The following is an 11,216-nucleotide window of genomic DNA, read 5'->3' on the forward strand; positions in this document are numbered from 1 at the left end:
TTATTGGAATTCAATATTGTCATGCGTCATTTTATTTTATTTTTTTCTTTCATGGCAAAATAATTTGTCAATTTTACGTGTGTATGTCAAAAGGTTGCTTAGATATCTACGTTTATATATATATATAATTATATGATTACATTAATATCTTAATAAATTAAATAATTAATACATCGATTTGATCAATGTATCAGTATAACTAAATACTATAAAATAATTACAATAAATTCACATAATTTGAGACAAATACTCATACATTTAGTGGACCTCGAACCCATGACCTTAAATTCGTTTATAGAACTTCAACTTTAACAACTAGACCAAGGCCTGGTTTATTTTGAGATATGTGATTAAGGTGGCATAGATTGAAATACAATTAAATTATCGCAGTATATACCTTATTTTACTTTTATCGATAAAAATTGAAATAAATTAAATTTTGGAAATAAGTGAGAGAAAGAAATCATATAATTTTGTATGGATGTCTAAAAGACTGGAATTATTTTGGACCAAATATTTTTATATTTAGAGACACATGTGTAAAATCACGTACAATCTCCCTGAAGGAGGCCTGGTGGAATAATAAATCCCACTAACCCTAATAGAATTTAAATAATCTTTTTAACATGATCTATAAGAGGTCTAAGTGATATAAATGCAAGTAAAATATCCACACTTGTGAGTGATATGGCATATTTAAGGCAAATAAAGAAACTCCAATTACAAGTTATAGCTAACATTAAAAATTAAATTAATTTTTTTTTAAACAGTAGTGTTGTATGATATATTTCATTTGATATATACACATTGAATATATAAAGTATATGTTAAAATAAAAGGGTTAAATATAATTTATCCGTGTGATATGTGAAATAATGAGCAAATGAATCTCTGTAAAAAAAGAATCAGCAAATTACCCCCCTATGTTTTGAAAAATAAAGCAAATTACCCACTATCAATGGTTTAGATAAGGGGTCATTTGCTTCAATTTGCAAAACACTAGGATAATTTGCTATTTTATTTTTCACAAAAAAAAATTTTTTGCTCATTTTTCATAAGGTATAAATAACAATTTTCCGTAAAATAAAATACAAAATGCAACATCATTAGATTTCAAAGAATCAATTATATATGTAATATATTTGATAAGTGTTTTTCTTTTGTTGGTAAATATAAGTTTTATTAATAAAACAAGATCGTACAGTACAACAGTGCTCAACTAATGGTTTCTCCCTCGACAGGCCAAGGGATACGTCATAATCTATATACGCACATGAACTAGCAGAATCAGATAAATTAATACTGATAATCCTTTGTCTAATATTTTCCACAATAATGGTGGCTATGATGCTCGGTGATCGTTCCGTATACTCAAAGCGTCTCAAATTTTATAAGTGTTTTTTGCCATATATCTCACTAGAAAATACCCTATGTATATGGGTAATAATTTGTTGTTAAAAAGTCCTAGGAAATTGTCTCATAACATCTTTGTGTATTTAGTTTGTACATTTTATAAACCAACATATATATACTAAAAAAAGAGTTTATATGTAATATTAATTAGGTATTATCAATGTTTGAAAATTCTCTACTTTGTGATTTTGAATTTCTCAATAACATGAATAAAATTACCAGACAAAATGTAAAATTTATCTCCCGTCGGTGCATTCTGATTAACGATATAAATTTTACATACTATATGCTAATGTATTCCGAACTTTTAAAAAATAATAATATAAGAATTCAATAATATATAAATTATTAATCTTATATGTGTTGGAAAATGGTGAATGACAAATTAAAGAATAAACTTATAAAATTAAATCGTAAGAAGTGATTGGTTACGATTTGTGTAACATAACAAGCTCGTGACAGGTGGATGATGGTTGATGACGCCCAATTATCATACAATAATGTCTAATCAATCGAATAGATGTGTCCTTCGATTGAAATGATGTGCCCATTTGGCGAAACCCTTTGGATGAAATAATGCGTCCATTTCGGTGAAATATATGTCCTTTGGGTGAAATGATGCGTCCATTCGGATGAAAAGTCATAACCTTTTAAATGCATATTTTCTGATTGGATATGTCCATTCAATGATACATTTCCAACTTTTATAATTAACTTCTCTCATTTCATTTCATTCATTCGACTTGAAAAACATCTTAGAGCATTTCAAAGTGCTAACAGTAAAAATATTGTCTTTTATTAAAAGGGTTCCAAAATATTGTTTGGTTCACCGTTTCTCAAAATTTGTGGTGCTGCTACTTTGATATTGTAAATCGTTTTATTTTGAGAGACAAATTCCCTTTCTCATTAGCATCAAAACAGGACAGCAATTATATTAAAAATAAAAAAATTAATTCTTGTCTCGATTTCATAATACACAACTCCAACGTATACTGCAATCATTATTCCCAACTATATACAGGCATAATTATGTATATGTCTCTACAATTAACTAGATATTGTGCATTTACATAATGATACCTTTTAGTTTGACTTGAATGTCGTTTTTTCTACATAAGAGTATTTACATAATAAATAAAATTTATAAATATGCTTTTTGGTCAAGATTAACCAAACCGAAATATTCCCTAGGAATTGGATAAACATAAATAGTGTCAAATAGGAATAATTAATTTGAAGTTGCCAATTCAAACACAATTGGAGTCCAACATGAATTGCAAAGGATAACATGCAATCAAATACTATGATAAGACTAGTACGTGGGGCTATGCATAAATGTCAAAGTACAAGTCCTAGGATAACAACGTCCGTCATCAGATTTAGTTCAATTGAAAAAGTTAAGATTTTTTGATTTTAAAGTTATGAGTTCGAACTCCACCAACGTGTGGGATATTATTTTATTTTAATAGTAGGTGTTGTTCTTTTTCAATAATAGGTATTGATTAGAGTATAGTTATTTAATATTGACGATCAGCATATAACTGTTATAGTTGTCGGTCGTGTTAGATATAAATACTTGATATTGATGATTGCGACCGAATTATTCAATAAATAATAGTTCATCGTTTTTATCTTAAAAAAAAAAATATTTGAGGATAATAACACGGGTGTGATTCGATGAAGTTCCAATTTTTTTTATCCAATATATATTTTTGATTCTGAATTAACTAAAAATATTACATTAATTAGACTGACATTAAATAGCATTAACAACCCAAAATTCTCCTATTATAACAAAGAAATAATAAAAATAGAAAAGTAGGTTGACATGAGACATGCGTTATGAGAAGAATTTTACAAGAAACATCAAATCCGACCACAAACTGTCGTGGAAGGTAATAACTCACATTTATTTTTCTAAGTCAAGTCTTTGTTAGCGTGCTGTGCTGTGTTGTGGTGTGGTGTGCTGCCTTATCTAATCCCACCTTTTAACTTGTGGAGGATGTACTTAAAAAAGTATGCCGCAAAAATACAAATTTAAAGAGTACACAAAAAAGAAAAAGCCCATTGTTGGAGGGGTAATATTCCTTGGCATAAAACATATTAAAACGCAAGAGATAAGAATATGATTGGTCTAATCTACTTCTTTGAATATTCCACTTATATATATATATAAAAGGTGGGATTGTCGTGGAAAATTATTATTTATCGGACTAATACGTTGTTAAGATGGTGTTTGGCTGAATTTATCTGAAATATTGGGACGATTGTATCTATAACTCCTAATTTATGGTATATTTATGCAAATTATTCCTGACAGCAAAACATAAAAATAGTTTGTGTCATAATGTTAACGAATTTGGGGGATGTATATGTAATTTTTTAAAAAATTGGGATTGTTTATATAAATGATGTTGTTTTTAAAAGGTAGGGGGTGGTTTATGTAAGTAGTAATATGTTATTCCTAAAATATTTTATAAATTTATAAGTTTTATAATATTTTATTAGAGCTTATAATGAAATTAATGCAATTACAGGAGTTTTTAAAATTTTATTAAAAATAAATTGAGAACTTCTCACTTTGCCGGAATGAGCTTATAAGCTAGCTCATAGCATCTTCTTTTTAAATCTTATAAGTTCATCCTCTAAAAAAATTGTCAAAATACTTTTCAACATCTTACAAAATATTTTGAAAAGATTATTAGTCCACGGGAACATTGCTTACACCAACATGCTGGTTCAATTTGCGAAAACGAACCCTTTTTGTTCGAAAATTATATGTTTGATTTTTATCTACTGTTGTGAGAATTGAATCGCCGAGCGATTCGTAAGTACCCTATGATAATCCAATTAACGATCTGCAATGCTGATCGGAGTCGAAACACCTGAATTTTTTTATAATAAAGCCAAAAAAAAAAAGAGAAGAAAAAGAAAAAGACTAATGCACCATTAAGACTTTGAATATTGGTAGTACAATATGAACTGAAATTGCTTTTCAAAAAGCAAAATCTGTTCCTGGGCTGCTCCCTGATGCCGTATCTTAGGAAATCACAAATTATTCAAACCTAACATAATAAAACTCGATTTGGGACCTACAATAAGAGAAAAAAGTTAGCTAAAATTTTGATTGTAGTCTTAGTTTTATTTTTCTTTTGATATCAAATAAAAATTTATACTGCTTTTATATTTTGAAGGAAGGAGGATTAATCTACTGTATAGAACAAAAATGAAAAAGGGAGGACAATTAAGAAAATTGAATTTTTAAAAATAAATTATATTGATAAATTCTAAAGTAACGTCTCCTGCAGAATTATAAGTAGATCTCTCAAGGGGCCGTCGGTGCGAATTACAATTGACTCTCTTGAGATTTGTGATAATTGCAATTACACACTTGCTGTTTGGAAAACTATAAATACTTTTTGAAATTAACGATCGTTTAACAAATATCATTCTTGACAGCCCATTGTAGAAGTGTTTATAGACGCACATTAATTCTAAAAGAATATTTATAATTTTGATATATTTCGATACAGTCTGTCATAATTTAGTCAAAATATTAACATATAAGAATTATATTTATATATGTAGAGAGAGAGAGACATGTGTGTAGGTGTGTGTGTATAGTAACATAATGATGGAAGATCTGGAGTGAATCTTTATAGGGGGTGGGGGGGTTTGTGGAGTCAATCTTCGGACATTAAATTCCAAACCAACCTCGTTACGTAGAGTCCCATATTGGTAAGTCGGTCCTCTGTTCTTATCCTTACCTCTTCTTCTACCATGCCACCTTTCCTTGTACAGATCACCTCTTCATATTTGTATAAATTATCCTCATTTCAAACTAAACTTTCCTTGCGTTTCATCTCCCCCATCAATTCGTTGAAAATTCCCATAATCATGTAATGATATCCATCTTTTCTTCCTTCTGTTATTGCAAAGATTCATGAAACACATTCTTCTTGTTTTCAACACCCACCGATAAAAATAAAAACACGCACGCACAGAGAATTGGAACAGTCTTGTTTCTAAATTTCAAGTCTTGAGCTTTCTTGTTCAGACCACATTGAACAAATCTATTTCTTGTTTCTTTGTTCTAAAATCCAAGATTCTGCGGTTTTTCTCTCTGGGTTTTCGATTATGTTGTCGAGATCTTGTTTCAATCTCTTAAACCTCGACGATTACTCGAGTGATCGGACTCGAATCCCGAGAGTGATTTCCATGCCGGGTGTTATATCAGATTATGAGGATGGAAATAATGTGGGAAGCCAAGAATCGGATATATCTTCATCTCTCAGTCAAGAGAGGAGAATAATCGTTGCGAATCAGCTTCCATTGAAGGGTTATTGTAGAGATTCATCAGACGGCAAGAAATGGTGCTTCGATTGGGACAAAGATTCCCTGGTTTTGCAACTAAGAGATGGGTTCCCCCCAGATGTCGAGGTTGTCTATGTAGGGTGTTTGGGTGTGGAGGTTGATCCAGTGGACCAAGAAGAGGTAGCTCAATTGCTGTTTGATAAGTTCAAATGTGTGCCCACTTTCTTACCCTTGGATTTGGTCAACAAATTCTATCATGGTTTCTGCAAGCACTATTTGTGGCCTTTGTTTCATTACATGCTCCCTTTGGCACCTAGTCATGGTGTTAGGTTTGATAAGGCCATGTGGCAGTCCTATGTATCAGCAAACAAGATTTTTGCTGACAAAGTAATGGAGGTAATAAACCCTGATGAGGATTATGTCTGGGTCCATGATTACCATCTCATGGTTCTTCCTACTTTCTTGAGGAAGAGATATCCAAGATTAAAGCTTGGATTTTTCCTCCACAGCACTTTCCCTTCCTCTGAAATTTATCGAACATTGCCTGTTAGGGAGGAGATTTTGAGGGCCCTTTTGAATTGTGATCTTGTTGGATTCCAAACGTTTGATTATGCTAGGCACTTCTTGTCTTGTTGCAGTAGGATGCTTGGATTGGATTATCAATCCAAGAGGGGTTATATTGGGTTGGACTATTATGGGAGAACTGTTAGTATTAAGATCCTTCCTATGGGGATTCATATGGGCCAAATTCAATCTATTATGTCATTGCCGGACACTGCACAGAAGGTTAAGGAATTGAAGAAGAAATATGATGGGAAGACTGTTTTGTTAGGCGTCGACGATATGGACATGTTCAAAGGCATCAGTTTGAAGTTTATGGCATTTGGGTTGCTGTTGGATGAGAATCCTATATACAGGGAAAGTGTAGTTCTTGTTCAGATCATGAATGCTCCAAGGAGTCAGGGCAGGGATATTCAAGAGGTTCAAAATGAGATCAACAAAGTTGCTAATGAGATTAACCGGAAGTACGGTAGTCGCGAGTATCAGCCGATAGTTTGTGTAAACGGCCCGGTGTCCTTCCAAGACAAAGTTGCGTATTACGTGATTTCTGAATGTGTTGTGGTGAATGCTGTTAGAGATGGGATGAATTTAGTACCTTATAAATACACAGTGTCTAGACAGGGCAGCCCTGCTTTGGACAAGGCACTGGGACTTGAAAACTCTGCCACATCAAGAAAAAGTGTTATTATTGTTTCGGAATTCATTGGATGTTCTCCATCGCTCAGTGGCGCAATCCGGGTCAATCCCTGGGATATTAATAGCGTTGCTGAGGCTATGTTTTTGGGGATTACAATGGCGGATTCTGAGAAAGAATTGCGGCACGAGAAGCACTACAAGTATATTACATCTCATGATGTTGCGTATTGGGCTAGGAGCTTCGATCAGGACCTCGAGAGAGCTTGTGCCGAGCATTACATGAAGAGGTGTTGGGGAATCGGATTTGGCTTGAATTGCCGAGTCGTTGCATTGGGTCCTAATTTTAGGAAGCTTTCAGTGGAGCATATTGTGTCTGCTTATAAAAGCACAAACAGCAGGCTTATCCTTCTTGATTATGATGGAACGATGATGCCACAGGATAGAGTAGATAAATCTCCAAGCCCTGAAGTTATTTCGGTCCTGAACAGTTTATGCAACGACCCGAAAAATATCGTCTTCATTGTTAGTGGCAGAGGAAAGGATTCACTTGGCAAGTGGTTCTCTCAGTGTGAAAACCTTGGGCTGTCTGCAGAACACGGTTATTTCAACAGGTAAATTTGTGTACTTTTGATGTTAATCTCATGTGACTAATTTATTTTCAACACTTTCTCATTTGCATTCTTTGCTAAAATTGGTTGTTTTGTATTTCTGCAGGTGGACTAAAAACTCCGAGTGGGAATCTTGCCGGTTATCCGTTGATTTGGACTGGAAAAAAATTGTGTTGCCGATAATGGAGCATTACACAGAGGCTACTGATGGTTCATCGATAGAGCAGAAGGAGAGTGCGTTGGTTTGGCATCATCAAGAAGCTGATCCTGACTTCGGCTCGTGCCAAGCAAAAGAGCTTCTTGATCACTTGGAAAGTGTACTTGCTAATGATCCCGTGGTAGTAAAAAACGGCCAGCAGATAGTCGAGGTGAAACCACAGGTATATTCCATACAACTAAAGTGAGTTAGGATTACATTTTTGTCAATCAAGATTGTTGATTCTTCTATTCTAGATATTGATACCTGCATGAAGTCTAATTTGCTTTGTGTCAATGCCATATGTCAAACTCGGTGGAGATTCCATCCGTTGCTTGCTGTAAAATTTCGTCTTTCCTACAATATGTAATCTGTTTGTCGGTTGCAGGGAGTGAGCAAAGGCGTGGTGGTGAAGAATCTCATGGAAAGCATGAGGTATAAAGGGAAGCCAGCAGACTTCGTTTTGTGCATAGGCGATGACAGGTCTGATGAGGAAATGTTTGAGGCTATTGCGAGTTCCATTGCCCACGGTTCACTACCCGATACAGCAGAAGTGTTCGCCTGCACGGTCGGTCAAAAACCAAGCATGGCAAAATATTACCTTGATGATACAGTTGAAGTGATCAGAATGCTTCAAGGCCTCTCAGCCGCGTCGGGACAGCAACAGCCGAAGCAGCCTCAGAATCTAGTTTCTTTTGAAGGATCAGTTTGACATCTGAAGTGGTAAATCAGCACAAAACTGAAGCTTGATCTAGTTCTAGGGAGAAATACAACTTGTACATAAGATACATATAGTTACAGGAATCTGAAACCAGTAGATAGCAATGTGATAAACAGTCAAGAAAGTGACTTTAGGTCTCTCTTTGTTCATAGTGCCCTGTTGCATTCGTCGACTATTCCAAGCATAGTTTTTCGTTTTTTCAGAAAATGTTTCTCAGATTCGCAGAAATCCGTGTTTAGTTTTACATTTTTGGTTTAAACCTTCAACCAGGGATTCGTCGTTTGTTTGATTTTGACAGAGAAGCAAGTAGATATGCTTGAAGTATCCAAGATACTGACAGAAGGTAGCTATGTGTATAGGAAAAACTGTGTTCATCTTATAATGTCCTAGACAACAATGTAAATCATACATTTCTGAATCATACATTTGTGGAAAGCTCACAAGAATTCGAGTTTCTTACAGTAAGATCTGTTCCTTTTTGCAGATCTGTCTGTACAACTGATGAATACTAAGGAACTCCTGCTGTTCTAACAAACTGCTAATCCCTCAATGAATGTCTGCAATGCTACTGAACTGTTCTGTGTGGCTAAGTCCACTTTGATTAGCCTTGAAGATTAGCATACAGCCATATTGTAATCAATTTCTCCATTATTCTTTTTAAAATAAATTATTAATTTTCAATAGTAATAATAATAGTACATATTAGTTCATTATAAATTATTATATATGTTGATATTTGATATGTTAATGGAAATTTGTAGGGTAAACTACAACGACCTCCACTAAAGTTTGATACAATTATAAATACTCCTTATTGTTTGAAAAATTACAAATACCCCCTGATGTTTGATGAAATTATGTAATCCTTGGATTGAAGTATAAAATTATCAACTTTGCCCTTATAATATTTTTTACCTTTTTTAAAAAAAATTAAAAACTTATTAAAAAATGAAACGAGGTGGATGAAATTTTTTTAAAAATTATAAAAAAATTATCCACTTAGTTCATAAAAAAATAACAAATTTTAAAAAATAAATAAAATTATAATTTTTAATCCACAAACAAATTTTGGTCAGGTCATCACAAAAAATGGATGAAAACCTAACGGATTGGGTTAATTGTTGGAGGACTGTTAAAATTAGGGGGGTATTTGTTTTTTAAACAATAAGGGAGTATTCGTAATTATACCAAACCTTAGGGGAGGTCGTTGTAATTTACTCAAATTTATAATATAATTGTATACTATTAGTTAGAAAAAATAATTAAATGGTCACATATGAATTTTGACTACTTATAAAATTCTTCACTTTTCTTTAATTTGTTTCTTATTAATTTAAAAAATATTAATTTACTAAATGAATTTTGAAAAATTTGTTTCTTATAAAAATGTTAAAAAGTTAAAAATGTAAAAATAGGTAGTAATATATAGTACAATTAACTCAATTTTAATGAAATTAAAATCCATCACCAACCCGTATAAAATCCATGGTCAATGAGAAAGTACGAATTCTCTAGGTGTTTGTTCCCCATAGTGAAAAGACACTCACATCCTTACTTAAGTAATTTTTTAATAATAAATTATAAATTAATTATAAAAGAATGATTAATTCTATAAAAGAAAAAAAGATAAATATATTAAAGTAGTTGAGAGGAATTAGAACTACTAAATATTTTTCCTTTTATTATAACTTTGTATTTTTTGTGACTACCTTTTATTTATTCATCAATTTATATAATTTCTTCTTAGAAAGAATGAACAATTAGTATATCAATAAATTTTAAAATATTTAAAAATAAAAAGAAATCAATGAAAGGATACGAAAAAAGAATGTATAATTAATATTACTAAAATAAGGTAAAACACTATAAAATTAAAAATAAACAATAATGATAACTTTTAAAAGTAAGATTTTAGATATTACTATATACTAACATATTAGTCGTAGACTAAATGTCAAGATTAACAAATTTATATAACTTAAGGTTTACAAAAATAAATAAGTATTAAGAATAAAAATGGTTATGGGCAAATAAAGTACTATTTTTTTAATTAAAAATTGAAAATTGGGTATAAAAATTAAATTCCTCATAGAATCTCTTATTACTTAATTTTTTAATAGACAGAATTCAATAGACAGAATCACTCTTACAATTTTGTGTATTTCACTTTTAATCTTTGTATGCTTGATGTTTACTCTCTAAAGTAACTATCCACTTATATGATTTTAAATTCTAATAGTTTTTATTTTTTTGATAAATGTAATTTTCATTAAATAAATAGTACAATCGTATAGTACAATAGTGCTCAATGAGTGACATCTCCCTCGACAGGCCAAGGGATACGCCAAAGTCTATACAACGTACAAGAACTAACAGAGCGAGCTAAAGAAGCACTAAAAACATTCTGTCTAACCTCTTCCACAATGAGTCCAGCAAGTGCGGTCGGTTCTCGCTCAGAGTGCTCAAAACGTCTCAAGTTCCGTTCCTTTCAAATATGATACACACATGAAGCCAGTAGCGCACGTTAAGCCAGATTAATAATGTGTTGCCCTCTCTATTTTCTTGTAGCCCAATCTATGTCCATTGGCCAGTCTCGGTTCGGCCAATTGAAGCGAACAGATTGTCGAATAGTTATAAGTAAATTCTAATAATTAACTTAATGTTAGACATTATTACAATATAAAGAGCTTATGATTTAAAACACTCTAATATCCTATAAGCTCTAGCCTTATTTTATCCAAATTCTTTAGTTAAAAGCTTACTTCTA

General features: G+C 32.1%; 1 protein-coding gene across 2 annotated transcripts; it reads left to right on the plus strand.

Annotated features, from left to right (window-relative positions):
• Positions 5,133-9,136, plus strand: LOC105155653 (probable alpha,alpha-trehalose-phosphate synthase [UDP-forming] 11). Of its 2 annotated transcripts, XM_020699330.1 has the most exons (4): positions 5,133-7,535; positions 7,639-7,912; positions 8,117-8,451; positions 8,934-9,136. In XM_020699330.1, the coding sequence occupies exons 1-3, from the start codon at positions 5,551-5,553 to the stop codon at positions 8,438-8,440; spliced, it is 2,583 nt and encodes an 860-aa protein (XP_020554989.1). In that variant the 5' UTR covers positions 5,133-5,550; the 3' UTR covers positions 8,441-8,451; positions 8,934-9,136. The 2 variants fall into 2 exon arrangements, with proteins under 2 accessions (XP_020554989.1, XP_011069859.1); XM_011071557.2 differs by lacking the exon at positions 8,934-9,136 and having other exon boundaries at positions 5,134-7,535; positions 8,117-8,870.

This window comes from Sesamum indicum, linkage group LG2 (genome assembly GCF_000512975.1).
Source record: "Sesamum indicum cultivar Zhongzhi No. 13 linkage group LG2, S_indicum_v1.0, whole genome shotgun sequence".
NCBI lineage: Eukaryota > Viridiplantae > Streptophyta > Magnoliopsida > Lamiales > Pedaliaceae > Sesamum > Sesamum indicum.